This window comes from Larimichthys crocea, chromosome XVI (assembly GCF_000972845.2).
Source record: "Larimichthys crocea isolate SSNF chromosome XVI, L_crocea_2.0, whole genome shotgun sequence".
NCBI lineage: Eukaryota > Metazoa > Chordata > Actinopteri > Sciaenidae > Larimichthys > Larimichthys crocea.
Window position 1 is genome coordinate 14,922,406 of NC_040026.1, and position 15,608 is coordinate 14,938,013.

At 39.9% G+C, this 15,608-nt stretch overlaps 1 protein-coding gene across 1 annotated transcript in view; it reads right to left on the minus strand.

Moving 5' to 3' along the window:
• The window catches only part of prkcea (protein kinase C, epsilon a), a 33,964-nt gene that overhangs the window by 4,803 nt on the left and 13,553 nt on the right, over positions 1-15,608 (minus strand). Inside the window, exons 2-12 of the mRNA XM_010735359.3 lie at positions 10,836-10,899; positions 7,109-7,274; positions 6,947-6,981; positions 4,536-4,624; positions 4,101-4,230; positions 3,234-3,376; positions 2,996-3,098; positions 2,219-2,442; positions 707-880; positions 456-610; positions 165-303 (exon numbers count right to left, since the gene is read on the minus strand). Of these exons, the coding sequence (XP_010733661.3) occupies positions 165-303; positions 456-610; positions 707-880; positions 2,219-2,442; positions 2,996-3,098; positions 3,234-3,376; positions 4,101-4,230; positions 4,536-4,624; positions 6,947-6,981; positions 7,109-7,274; positions 10,836-10,899 (1,422 nt within the window). The remainder of the gene's footprint in view (positions 1-164; positions 304-455; positions 611-706; positions 881-2,218; positions 2,443-2,995; positions 3,099-3,233; positions 3,377-4,100; positions 4,231-4,535; positions 4,625-6,946; positions 6,982-7,108; positions 7,275-10,835; positions 10,900-15,608) is intronic.

Here is a 15,608-nt window from a genome sequence, read left to right on the forward strand (position 1 = left end):
AAAACTGCCAAAAAAATGTGTCTCAAATAGGAATATCTGCTGGTTTTCTATGATATTAAACTGAATATGTTTTGTTTTTAGACTGAATATGATGACTGTTTTTTGTAATGTATTGGGTTTTTGCTGTAATTTAGCAGGAGCATGTACATCATAGTTCAGCTAACCTCAGGGGCGATGTAGTCAGGTGTGCCACAGAAGGTGGTGGTGGTCACTCCGTTCATGATGCCCTCTTTGCACATGCCAAAGTCTGCCAGCTTACAGTGTCCCTCTGCATCCAGCAGGATGTTATCCAGCTTCAGATCCCTGAGAAAGAAAGACACACAGAGACAGTTGGAAGAATGAGCATGAAATGTACTTTAAGAGTTCTTCAAATGATTTAGCAATTTCTCTTTTCCTCTGAAACACTTTAGTGTGTCCTTGGCTGAAAAACAAAATAAAAGTAAGCTGGTGTTTACCTGTAGATGACCCCGTTACGATGCAGGAACATGAGGGCTGAGGTGACTTCGGCAGCATAGAAACGAGAGCGAGGCTCATCAAACTTCCTGGATCGCTGAATCTGGAACATCAGGTCTCCTCCATTCACATATTCCATTACAAAAAACAAACGATCCTGCAGAGAGCGAGAGAGAGAGTAAGAGAGGTGTATGAAGAACAGACGAGCTGAACCATGAAATTTGTATGTGCGTTTGCTGTTTGGTGGTCCTACCCGTGTCTGGAAGCAGCAGTAGAGCTGGGTGAGGTAGGGGTGTCGGCGGGCGAGGGCGAGAATGCGCTTCTCAGTCATGGTGCAGTCCACGTCGTCGTCCTGCAGGATCACGTCCTTCTTCAAAACTTTGACAGCGTAAACCTCCTCCGTCCCCTTCAGCTCCGCCAGCATCACCTGGATAAGAGGCAGCAGAGAGGACAGAAAACTATTGTAAATCCACAGTCTGATAACTGTAATATCTCAAAGTTTTCCTTTGAATACTTTTTTAATTATATTAATTTCTTTTACTGTACATAAAGGCATAAAGTGTGGTAATTTATTAGATAAAAAGACTCAACTGAACTTTTCTATCTCTGTTTGATCAGCACAGATCGTTGATTCTTGAACGAGATGGTGTTAAAATACTTTTTCATGTTTTATTGTGGGTGGATGTGCAGGCTTTTCCAAAAAAGAATGATATTTTATCTCCACAGTGGTTAACACTGTCACCTCACAGCAAGAAAGTTCTTGGTTCAAACTCCGATCTTTCAGTTAGTAGTTTGTATTTTCTCCCCGTGTCTGCGTGGGTTGACAACCCTCAGACATGAAGCCTCGTGCAAGCCAGGTGATCTTTGGCACCCCCCCCTTTTGTTAAGTCAGTCTCAAGAGTATTGTAAAAGTACATCTACAATCTTACACAACATGTCTCACTGCCACTTCAGCTTCTTTACTGCTTCAGATTCAGCTGCAACTTTGTGCTTTAACTTCACTCGTTGCTGTCACTTATATTTTTATGGATGTTATGTGTATGTATAAAATCAAAATTACAGATTCGTGCTCATCTGAGCTGCAAAAAACTGATGATAAAAAGTTATAAATGTATTTGGAAAACCATGTGATGAGCTATTAAAAATAGACGCTGTTTAAAGCAGCAGTTACAATTTTTTTAATAGAACATACATCCAGGGTTGATAAGGTGGGCGTGTTGACAAATTGTTGCCTATTTACACATCCGATAGACACGGAGAAACATTAGCATTCCTTTGTTTTTAGGAATTTAATATTCAATCTCCTTTTAGTTCTGATAAATGTTCACCAGCTAGTTGTTCATGTTGTCTGTCAGTTTTCGAGAGCTTGTTTTGTTAAAGGGAGGTTTTAAAAAAACAATGAGCTAAAAGACGCTAAAACACTGCAGAGATGAGGGGAACTACTGTCTGTTAGTCACTACAAAAAGTAACTCCTTTATTTGATCAGCTGTTAATATGATAATACTGATTAGTGCAGCTTTAACGTTAACCATAAATACACAAGACAGCTCAATTTAGTTCAGTTTTAAACTGAGAGAAATCCTGGTTTCCTGTAGAGACAGTCATTTAACTTTCATGTGAACTGATCTATTCTGAGATTTCATTTATAAATAATACAAATCTGGTGAACGGGCTGTTAAGAGAACAGAAAAAAACAACAACATAAAAATAACGAGCAGTAAACACACAAACATCCCCCTCAAACGCCTCCTCTGTGTCGTCGCACCTTGCCGAAGCTGCCTTTGCCGAGAACCTTGATAAAGTTGAAGTCCTTGAGGGTCCTCCTTTGGATCTGTCCGTTCTCCCTGCCTGCCGAGGAGGAGGACGTGGAGGAAGAGGAGGTGGTGGAGGAGGAGGAAGAGGAGGAGGAGGAGGAAGAAGAGGAGGAATGTTGGGGTCCCTGCTGGTCGAGTGACAGCGCGTCCTGCAGGCGATCTAACCCTGCCAAGTCTGTGGGTGTCAGCAGAAAAGCAGATCAGACATCAGTGAAAACAGGCGGACTGTCTTTTTTCCTGTCAAATGTTGCTCGTTATTTGTTCCTAAATACTTTTCGGTAAAGTTTCTGATGAAACCTGGGATGACTCAGTTACAGCTTCGCTGACCAGGGTGATAAAAAAGCAGCAGTGACCGGTGTTGGTATCATCATCGTTTGGCTCGATAAAACAAAAATGGGACTTGTTCCACAAGGAAAAAGTTAACTTTTATGTCTCCGCTTGCAAAGTGTGAGAGGACGATGAGTAACTGAGACAGCCAAATGGTGGTGGTGGGCGGTGGGGGATAATTCTTAGATAATTCAAGCTTATACGTTCAGCAACAATAACAGATTTAACTACTTACATCTTAAAAGGAGCAATAATATTAGTACTGAAATGGAAATAGGACCTCTTACTGTTAATATTAACACATCAAAACCACATGCTGCTATCTCAAAGGACTGCTTGTTTGTGTCAAATCTGTGTTTTTTCGATGGATGTGTGTTTATGTGTGTTGTGTTCAGTGTTACCCTGCTGTGAGGGAGAGGTGGGGACAGCCGGCTGGCTGAAGCTGTTCTCCTCAGTCTGGGAGAGCTCAGGAGGAGACTGGGGAGGGTCCTGCCCTGGAGTCAACTGGACAGAGAGAGACAACATGACCGTTTAGAAAAGTTTAGAAGCACTTTGATCATCATGAAGAGATTTGTCCCGTGTTTCCAGCGTCATAACATAATCATAGAAATATCTTTATTTGTGTGGGACTTCTACTACCTTCCTCCTGCGCTGTGCAGTGTTGGAGATCTTATCGGGCGTGACTCCCAGGTCGGACAGGACCTTAGCGATCCCTCGGGCGTCCACGCCACAGTTAGGAGCTACATTGGTCTCACACCGTCTGTGCACATTCATCTTACACACTGTGTAGCAACACAAAAACATTAAAATGGTTTAGGTTAAACACATGTGAGTGCCTGCCTGTCTGACTCAAACATGTTTTTTAAACGTTACTTAAAGACATCAAACTGTGTCCATCGATGCTGCTTGCTCGTGGGATTTTACTTGAGAAAGGTAAAATTTTGTCCATAAATATAAAAACGATTTTAATCCTTTTGAATACATTTATTTTAGCCATGAAAAACACCCGTAAGGTGCTTTAGGAAATGAGGGAACACACTGCAACACGATGCCACTCGTTGAAAGATAAATAATGATTATTTTAATTATCGATTGAACTGTTAATTATTGTTGTAAAGCAGCATCCTAAAATAGCTTGTTTGGTTCAAACTATTGTTTGATTTAAAACTATAACTATCATACACAGCACAGCGGATGCAATAAAATTATTTTTACATCCAGAAAATCCTTTTTAAATCCATAATTTTACACAAAATTATATTCTTTCTTGCGAGTAGCCATACAATAAGCAGGATAATGTACAGTGAGCCGGTCATTATTGTGAAGTAAACCACAACATGAAGCGTAATTTTTTTGTTGTACTTTTATAAAATGAATTAACATTTATTGAAACATTCATCTCTTTTGTTTACAGCCTTTGACTTTAAATATATACACATACATAGATACTGCTTAAGCTCCAATGAGGGTGCACCTCTAAATGCATCCATGTACATGTGAACTCACCTTTGCACTGCAGGCCCTGCCTCATGAGGCCCCACAGCAGGGAGCCACAGTGGTCACAGAAGGTGGGAACCTTGTAGTTGTGAATACTGAACTTATGGGGCATGTTAACACTGAACCGCTGTGAACCCACCTACAGAGGGAGACACACACACACACACACACACACACACACACACACACACAGTGTTACAAAGAGGTCACCATGGCATTATCAGAGGAATAATGCATGTGGCTCGAGTGTTCGTACACAGTGTACACATTTTACCTTAAGTAACACAGATTTATTCACTAAAGGCCTCAATGTCTCTGTCCACGTTCAGTTCACCCTCCATGATGAGAAGTAATAAACAGTTTATAAATGTTATATATTTGAGCAAAAAAAAAAAAAAAACATACTCCGTGTGTACTTGGATGTCTGCATGTGAGTTTGTGTACCTCCTCTGGTGTGTCCTCCTGCTTCTTCATCCCGGCACACTTGGTGATGATGAGCTCATGGCAGCGTTTGTGAACGACACATGTACACACTGGAAGCACAACATCAACGTCAGGCATTCGTAAAATTAAAACCAGCTGAAGAATTTGACATAATAAAATCCTAAAAAGTTATTTTATGTTCTGAAGTGGGTCTGGTTTGAACACCGACTTCGTTAAAAGGGTCATGACCCACATTAAAATAAAAAATTCTAAACCATTTAAACAATGTGAAACAATAAGTGCCACGCAGTGAGAAAGAAAAACAGTGTTGGCTGAATTATTCATATTTTTAAATCATTACATATATTATAGCCATTACAGAGGTAGCACAACCTACTTACAAGACAAAACATTAATATTGGATGATTCTGAAAAACCTGGATGACTTTCAATGTTTTCAAATTAATTATTAATACCAGGGGTATGAGGACTTTAGATCAAGATTGTGACCTAAGGCATCCAACAATTTACTGTTCAAGAGAATCATACAGATTGTGGTATTAAAGTCCTTTTGAGGCAGATAAAAACAAATAACAACAAAAAGTTATACTGTATTTATTATGAGAAATTCTGACAACCACAGCCGCCAGTTTTTTATTTCATGGTAAAACCTTTATTTATACAGCATATTAAGGGAATTTATACAGTAGTATTTTACATTAGAGACTGTTAATTGTACGGTAAAACACTGTAATATTTAATGGAAGCAAAACTTGTATTTAGGGAAAACGTGAAATCAATAGTACTACTATCCTTTTACCGTAATATAAGAAATGGTTGTACTGTATTTCCAAAGCTTTAGAAAAGTACTTGCCCATTATTTAAATATTTAAAACAGCCAACATTATTTGTTAGTGGGCATTCATAGCATAAACAGCCTTGTGTTAAAACAGTGCAGGGGGCTGCTTTGGTGGCAACGTGTTGTTTAAGGTACCGCTGAGGCATGAAAGACAATCCAAGAAGTCCAGTTGGAGTAACAGATGAATGCATTTAAAGGCTTATCAGACGCCAGAACACTGCACAACAGACAGGATCTCACAACTTTGAAAAGTTTTCACTGCAGCAACTATTTTCAAGACAGAACATTTTTATTTCCTGGATTCTTCTGAGCTGGTATTGCTCTTAATGTGTCTAAAGAGATTAAATAACTCGGCCAATATCTTTCAGATGATATTCGCAGAATATTTACAGACAAGCTCGACATGCAAACTGCTTCTTGAACTTCCACAATGGTTTAAATGTTTGTAAATGTTAGGGTGCAGACCTGTTCTGTTATAATACATAATCTTATGTACAGATATATGTGTAGGCTGTTTCATTCAATTATTGTGGCGTTGACCAATCCTGAGCTGAATTTGGTCAGGTTTTAATCCAGACTATGGAGCCACTGGCACTCAAGTTTATATGTGTGTGGAGTTAGTAGATTTCTGTCTTTTTAATATCAAGTTGCATATGTGTTGTTATGTATCCACTGTTTTAATATAAAATATATTGTCTGTTTCTTCTAGTGTGCTTTGGACCTTTTCTATTAGTGTCCTTTATCTTTGGTCACAACAAATGCAAGGTTAGTAATAGAAATATGGGATTCCTGTTATAGTAATTCACCAGGACACTCGTGCATATGTTTTATTTTCCATCCCATTCAACTAAATGAGGAAGCTCAGTTTTTACTAAAGACTGTAAGAAACATGGACGTAATATCTGTGTTGTCACCGTAAAAGTTTTGAAGGGCTTTGAGATGTGACTCTGTCTGTTGGCATCTTGGCAGCCCTGCCTCTTCCGCCTCCTGGCTAACTCAAAAATTGGTAAAGACATGGATCATTGGTGGACCTGAGGTGGGCTGATGGCTTGTGATGGCAACCATGTGTCAATCAAAGCAGCCAGGCTTTGATTGACACAACTTTACATGTTTATTTCTGCTGTGAAGTTGGACATTTTAACATGGGGGCTTATAGAGACTGACTCGTTCTGCAGCCAGCCACAAGTGGACATTTAAGGAACTGCAGTTTGTGGCACTTCATGTTGGATTTATTTCACAGTTGGTGCTTGGTTTTACACATTCACTATACCCTTACCACTCACACAGTATTACTTAAACAACATCCTGTTCTGCAGAATCATCCAATATAACGGTGCTTCCTTGTGAGCCTGTCAGTATCACTTTGACCTCCAGCTGAATCTTTAGTATGTTACAAGAAAAAAGTGACACATGTCCTGAAACAAAGTTCATTTGCATCTCTGCGATGGTGGCTTGCGACCAAATCACAGCTGTCATTCAGCAAATGTAATCCCTCTTGTGTTCTCATTCTTAAATATTACATGATGTGCTGTGTTACTTGAGAAATCGGAATCCGCCAGAGAAAAGTACTCACCCTGACACTGGTATCCTTGCTTCCCCAGCACACCCCTATCAGATCACACACAAGAGGAGACAACATTTCAGCCAGGTTGTTAAGGCAGGTGGTTTAATGAAACGTAACAGAGCAGCAATAGGTTAGGTCAGACAGACCTGTGTATGTGTCTGTGTTTCCTACCAGATAAAATCTCTGCAATGTGAGCAGTAGGTTGGTTGTCTCAGGTAGGTGGCCATGAACTTGTGTCCGTTGACTTGATGGACACGTCTTCGGACGGCGCCCTGTCGCCGGCGAGGACCAATCCTCTCTCGAAAGACTCGCTCCTCGTTCTCATTGGTCCCCGAGGCTGTCAAGTGAATAAACACGAGTTTATCAACTAAAAAATGGATCTGCAAAAAGAAAATTTGCGTGTTTCTGAGTCAGTTTTAGATGTTTTATCATCACAGATGCATTGATTTGACTTCCTGAGACGGTTTGTACAAATAAGGATCATTTGCATCATGTTCAAAATGTTTAATCATTCAACGGCCTCTCATCTTCCTTCCCCCCTCTCCCTCCCTTCCTCCTTCCCTCTTTCTTTCTTGCAAACACCCAGAGGCCTATCTATGCATACGTACGTGTGCATGCTATTTATACTTCCATGTGTGGGCACTAAAACGAAGGACAGCATATTAAAATACTCCTCCTCAGCCAACACCATCCAAACAGCCATTCCCTTCCTCTCTGCATCTCCCCGGAAACATAAATGCTTTCCGAGGGTAACCTTAAGACAAGAGAACCACCTCCACTCTCACTCCCACACACACTCCTTCTTTCTCTCTGAGCTCCTGTCCTAGTTTGCCTCCCTCCATCCCTCTCCTGGGTGCGTTATAGATGTGGTTACCGCTGAGCCTCTCCAGAGTTCGATTACAGACAGGCTGTCTAGGGACTCTCTCTCTCTGTATGTGTGTGTGAGTAGGAGTGTATGCGAGTGAAAGTGTGTGTTTTTTGTGCATCTGTGTTGTGTGTGTGCGTGGAGACAGCTTAACAGGCCATTATTGGGATCACTTTGTTTTACATAATACATCATCCATCTGTCCAGGACACACAGACATGCTGACAAGGAGGGGCGATGAGGCATAACAACAGTTAAGAGTGATCGCCGTGGAGACAAACGTACTCTGACCAGCTGAGAGATGGATGTCCAATAAACACACACACACACACACACACACACACGGACAGACAGACAAAAGATTGAAACATGGAGAAGATCAGCTAAAGACAGGAGAGGAAAAGATGAACTCCAGATGGTGATACAAACAAATATGACATCAAAATGAAAAACAATACAACCGTGGCAGTGATCTATCTGCTTCTCGAATAATTAAGACGAATGAAAAAAACTATTGAGACAAAATACTTTGTTTGCGCAACACTTGTTCTCTTGTCCTTTATATCACAACATTAGTTACAGGCTTTATCATAAGCCACAATGTCCTGATCACTGACTAAAAAGAATGGACGGCGTATACGTGACGTCACACACAGGTTTCTGAAAAAGCACCTACCTGTAAATCAAAGCAGCCACACTGTTAATTATGCATAACTTTAACTTTACCTTAATTTAATTTGAAGAGGTGAATTATATAAAAATTCAGACTAAGTACTAAGTAGTTGTCATGAAATTAGCTATAAAGACCAAAACTGTTTTTTGTTCGATCCCCAGTTCCTCCAGTCTTCATGAAGAAGACGAGATACCTCCCGAAGGCCTCACCATCGGTGTGCGACTGTCGGAGTTGGCACCTTGCACGGCAGCCAATGTCATCAGTGTATGAATGTGTGTGAATGGGCAAATGAGATATGCAGTGTAAAAGCGCCTTGGGTGGTAGAGTCCATTTACCATGTACAGAAAAGTATTAAAGGCAACAGTTCTTTGTGTGTAACACTCAGGCCTCCATCTTCACTCGTAAATATCCATGTATGCGAGTACTTTCTGTTTTTATTGCTGTTGTAAACTTGTTTTTAAAAAGCAAACATGCAGCACTTACAGTAAGAAGACACTATATTAAAAAATACATTTATTTTAATCAATCAATCAAAATATTAAATAAATATTTAAAGATGCAGAAAAAGATGAAGAAAGAGAGAGACAGCAGTGAATCCAGAGACAGAGAGGAAGAGGCAGCAGATGGTCAGATTAGGTCAGATTATTGTTGTTTGCTTCCTGAGACCAACAGATGCAAAAGGATGGAGGATGGAGAGGAGGAAAGAGGAGAAAACAAGGAGAAGAACAAGTCCTTCCAGCCTCTGAAGCTGCAGAGAACAGATTGCACCAGGGGGAAAAAAAATAAAAAAATAAATCTGCTAAAAATACCACCTCTTCCTCTAGTTCTCACCCTCCATCTCTCCATCCCTCCTATCAGCACACACACACACACACCATTTGTTTTTATCAGCATACATTAACGTGACGAGCACTCAAGCCAGCTGAACTCAGAGAGGAAGTTCAGGAGTGGGCGGAGAGTGGGATGTGAGGTCACAACAGAGTGTCCAATCATCAATGAGGAGAGAGAGACATAGATGCCTGAGTCTGCATATATATGCGTGTGTGTGCGTGTGTGTGTGTGTGTGTGTGTGTGTGCGCGCGTAATCCGTGGCTCAATCTCACCTACTATTTTAAGAATATACTCTCTCCTCTCTCTTCACTCTCTACTGCTCTCTTCATCTGTCTTTTCACAGCAAAACTAAGAAACCATCAACTGTATTATACTGTTGGGCAACACACACACACGCTCACGCACACACACACACATCCACACACATAAATATATATGTACACACACACTTTCACTGCAAGGCAGAGAACAGATTCTATTTATAAGCAGGCGTGAAGACACGCACAGGTGCAGGTGAAAATCACTCTGATCAAATGTGTGTGTGTGTGTGTGTGGCTTTGTGTGTGTGTGTGTGTGTGTTTGTGTGTGTGTGTGTGTGTGTGGATAATTGGGGGAGATATTCAGGATGCTTCCATGTTTAATCAATGCAAACAAATAAAGGAAGAAGGAAATAGAGCGTGAGGGAGAGAAGAGTAGCTTTCTAGGAAAACAGAAAGACCTAAAGCCAAAACTCCACAGAGCAACATTCCTTCACATCACAGCCATGATGCTGTTTTGACCAAACCCCACCAGGAGCATTTCAGACGCATTTTGCCCACCAGAGTTTGTTAACTTGCTCAGATTCATGATTTTTTCAGCTCACTGTTTTGGTTTTATGGCCTGTAACTTTGATGTTTTGGCTCATCCTCAGTGTCCTCGCTGTCAGAAGGCTGTTTTCAAACACACACACATCTGATACATTTAGCTGCTAAAGGACAGATATTCCCCTCAGGAGTTGGAGGAGACCAAACCAGAGTTAAAAAGAGCAGTAAATATTGGACTTACATTTAAGAGACGGCCAGGAAACACGACTCAAAGTGAATGGTTTATGTGTAAATAGGCAACTGCTTGCTAACAAATGATAATATGATATGATATGATATTTTGTGTTAAGCTTGTTCTCCTTCTCATGGCCCAGAAAATGTATCTGAGGCAGTAGGATACACATTTTTCTCCTCAAATGTCTGTCAGAAGCTGTACGTAAATAAGATTTGTTTGTCTGGATCTCAGTGGTGAACGGAAAACTTTCCAGATCTTAAATAAAGTTCTATTAAACTGTGATGACATTTATGTTATCAGCAGCTGATATGCTGGTAGAGGGAGAACCTACGCAGGTTATTATCTTTAAATAGTTCCATCTTTCCAGACTCATTACCATCGTCTTTGCACTGTCGTTGTTGTACTTTATGCCACCATAAACCAGAACCTGGAACTATGCACGTGTGTTTTCATGTCAAACTGTGTGCTGTTGTTGTTGTTGTTGGTTTTACCTTCAGTGGAGGACCCGGACAGATCGATGACCACGTACACTTTCCCCTCTGGCTCCAAGTCGATCTGCATGAAACAAAGAAAGAGAGAGAGAGACAGAGAGTAAATCAGTGAGAAATAACACAGCTGAACAGTGAGTGCAGCGGGGGGGCTTTCCTCCAGCACAAACAAACACACCAGTGCACATGGAAGAGGTCATTATCTTCACTACCATTACACTCTTCCCCACTACTCACATCATTATCAGCATTAACATCAACATCTTTATTTCTATCCTCAACAGCATCACTTTAAACCCCAATCACCTCTGGTATTATAATAATCTTGATTTGTTATCTGGATATCGATTTTCGCACATGCCTCGTGTTTTGGAGCTTCTCTGTTGTCTGATTTAAGTGATCTGATCCAAGATTTGGGCAAGCGGCAACCTCTGTGGCTGTTAAGTGAAGCTAATGTGAGAGTGCCATAAACTGCAGTTCCTCAAACGGTCACTTGAGGCTGGCTACAGAACATTTAAATCTCCATCAAGCCCCCGTATTAAAATGTCTTACTTCAAAGCAGAAATAAACATGTTTACAGCCTGGTACAAAAAATTGTTTTGGTCTTTATAGCTGTACTGAGTCATAATTTTTTAGAGAACTCACCTGTTCAGATTATATTAGGGCTTAAAGTTGCATAAGTAACAGATTGACAGGTAGGTACCAGATCATTTGAGCACCTGGGCATCATTCAGCCCATTTCAGCTTCAATGACACTCCACGATTTACCAATTTTTAGATTAGACAGGAGGCGGGCGGAGGCAAGACTGCCAAGATGCCAGCGGACAGAGCCCCCACACTCTAAGCTTCAAACCGGATCTTGAGAAACCTGTGGGTGACCTCACAGATACAATGTCCATTTTTATTGATACTGTCTATGCATTGAAGCACAGGGAGAATTTAGAGGTGCTAGCACAAATTTATGATCTTGTCTAGAGGCTTCCTAAATCATAATGTGCTTCACAAAGCAGCTGCTTTTATTTTGCCTCGTCTTGCGGCAGAAAAAATGCATTAGACTGTGGTGATACTGAGACTGTAAGGGCGCTCAGTTGGACAGAAATTAATCTGCAACTACTTTGATAATCCTTTAATCATTTAAGTAATTTTCCAGTCAAAAAGGTCAAGCGTTTCCAGCTTCTTAAAGTGGGGAATTGGCTGCTTTAAGTGTCTTTTGGACTGTTGGTTGGACAAAAAAAGGCATGTGAAGATGTTATCTTGACCTCTAGAAACATTTTCATTGGCATGTACTTGATGTCCTGATGTTTTATAGACCAAACAATTAATCATTTAACCTAGAAAGAGATAATGCCAAGATTCATCAATAACTAAAATAATCATGAGTTGCACCCCTACTTAGCACAGCCATGTTTCAAGCACTGCGACATAGTGAATCATGGGATGACAGGGTGGTATATAAGGTGAAATAATACACAGGAAACATCGGGCCTGTGGTTAAACGTTCCTGTTAAATGTGAAAATAGAGACATTTCTATCTTATCTTATCTAAACTAAGAGGGCAGACCTTTTACAACCTCCCGATGTCAAAAGTGGAACATGATTAAGTCAATATGACGCCACAGGTGACCAATGTGTGCCTTCATGCTCCGGGAAAAGATAACATTGACTACCCAGTGTGAGGAAGAGAAGATCATTTTCATACTGAGATTAATAAGGTATAACATTAACTTTTTGTATATAATCACCGTGGGTATTAATGTAATTATTAACCACAGCAGCAATAAAAATGTTTAAGGCTGCATTTAAAACATACTAAATACATAAAATATTCTACGTGAAATCCTTCCCCAACAGAGCCAAATCAGCTTCCCTGACAAAATGTTCTTGTTCTGTTTGTGCTGAGTTTGCAGCCAACAAATCTGCAGCATTGCACGTTGATAAAATAATGCTCGTGGAGTCAGATCCAAACCTCTCATTTTTATTTTTATCACCAGTGAGCCCAGTCCTCTCTGGGTAAAAATCGATATCTTTCCTTATTCTCACAGAGATGTTAAGAGTTGCCAAAACACAGACTAGTTGTTAGAGGATAGCTGAAGGGGAAGTAAAGCTGCTGAAACAAAGAATGATGTCACTATGAGAAGCTGTTATAATCCATTAATCCTCCTATATACATGACATAAATAGCATACAATAGAGATGCATGACTCTCTCAAAACTACCAATCATACTTCCTATTTACTTTTATTATCTTGCAATGTTGAATATTGTAATTAGCAAACTGCTCTTTTACAAGTGTGTGTGCACTTGCGAACATGCCTAACTGTGGACTTTGGCGACGTTACACCAACAGGGAACCAGAAAACTAACAGGGGACATGTATTAGTTCCCCTGTTGGACATGCTTGAAATCATGTCTAAAACACTCTGGTAATGTTTTTGGACCTGCAGGTGTGTGAGTGTTTAAGTCCGTGCTCAGTAGCGTCTCTGCTGGCTGGAGCAGAGAATTTAACGTCCCACTTCATACAAGTCCTTTTTAACACTCCCTCATTGTTTAAATGGCTCGAGGACCCAAGGACCTTGAGTTGTTATGTTTACGTAACTAAATATATCGTATAATGTGTGTGTTTGTTTTTGTGTGAGCAGGTGTTACCAAAATGGAGGCTAATTTATTCTGGGAACAAAAATAAATTTTCCTGCTCAAACATTACTAGATAAGCAAACATACGATCTGCATACGCACAGACTTATTCGACAAATAATGACATCACCCACCACACACACACACACACACACACACATATACATGCAGTTACAGAGATTAGAGAGAGTGCAACAGATAGCGCCAGAGAAACCGACGACACAGGAAGAGCGAGAGAGAGAGTGAGAAAGAGAGGTTTAAATCCTTAGTTAAGCTCTGGGACAGCAGCAGATCCTCTTATGCAACAGTCAGACTCACACACACACACATACATGTCTATGCATTGCTGAACACGAGACACAAGGATCGCACAGAAACAAATATAAAACAGTCTAAGACAATCACACACACTGCATACATCTCATGTAGATGCAGCACAAAGTCACGTGGAGGGGAATTTATTTATTTAGTATTGAGATCCGGGGAAGGACTCGTGTGTCAGATCATATCGAACCTCAGTCTAAAATTAGACAGGTAAATAAAAACTACATAAAATATGTTTGATTGGATATTGTATACTGTTATATGTGATATGAACACTGCAACAACAATGATTTATTCACTATTGTGGGAAGAACAGTGTGTAGATTCTATTATAAACACAGTGCCAGTCAAAAGTTCAGACTTAGTTTTTAATTCAGTGGTTTCAATAGTATTTTTTTATACTTTGTAGATTCAATTAAACTGACATTAAAACTATTAGATAACATATGTGGATCTAAGGTTAACAGGTGGGGAAAAAGTGTTAAGTAAACCGAAATATATTTTATATTTTTGATTCTTCCAGTAAATAACCAATTTTGACATGTGACTCGAGTCATTTGGGCCAATCAAATCGAGTCATAGGTTATGTGCAGTGTTTAAGCAACATTAACCCTTCCCAACATGTTTCTCTTGTAGCTGGTTGAGGTGGAACTAATTGATCATTACTATTAACTATTATAGTTAGTCATTTTAATGATGAATCAATTTAATATCCATTACAGTCACAATTAAATGTGGTGTGTGTATGTGAACACTCATGACCAACGGGAGGAAAAGCAGCAAATGAGAAATTAATTTTTTACAGTTTCTTACACTACATTGTTTTATTTTTAAATTTCTTAATATGTTTTGTGAGTCAAATCTTTATTTGTAAAGTAACTGGTAACCAAAGCTGCCAAATAATCATAAGAGTAAAGTTAAATTTCAACAACGGTTGCAGCCCTAATATCTGTCTGATGCTAAATGCAATAAAAGCCACACAGAATGTAGTAAGCCTATCATCCTTTTGTTGCGTGTATAACACGCAACAACTGCATGAGATTTGTGACCTATAAACGCCATTGGATTCTTGATGTCTACCCTTGAAAATTATGTGCTAATCCCCAAATGTAACCTCTTGCATAACGGCGCATCTCAGCAAGGATTTCAGCTGAAAGACGGACTCATTTGGAACAGAGTGGAGCAAATGGACAGCGCCATCATTGATTTAGTACCCGGATCCTGAGGTGGCATGCCAGCCAAAAAACTGCACTGTTCTCACATTACCAGTTCCTGACCACTTGGGCTGAAGCTTGTTTTTTCCTGTTCAAATCAATGAGAATTACGACTACACAGATACAGGTTTTCGGAGAAGACCAAAGATAAACACATGCTTTTGATGTTTCTCCTGATTTTTAGCTTGGCAGGATGAAAAATCTCATCATTTACCGGTAAAACAATCTACTAAACCCATCACACATTTCATTTTTAGATAACCCAGAATATGACTGAGTCATAGGCTGATCTCATATAGTAAAACATTTATCAAGTCTGGTGTAATCACAGAAATTAAGTAAACAAATGTGATCTCTGAAAACGTAAAAGTGTAGGTCCATTCAGAAATGCTATAAGAAATAAGTCCTTATTTAACCTACAAACAGATGATTCACATATCTAACACTGATGTTAGCTATGCAGATATTTCTATGGTTACCGTTCTACTAGAGTGTAGCCATGTATCCTAGCAACAGACGTTTCTATGGTTGCAGAGCTGCTTTTTTTTTGGTGGGAGCTTGTAAAATACTGTAGCTTGAATCGCTTGTCAAGGGATGAATGTAT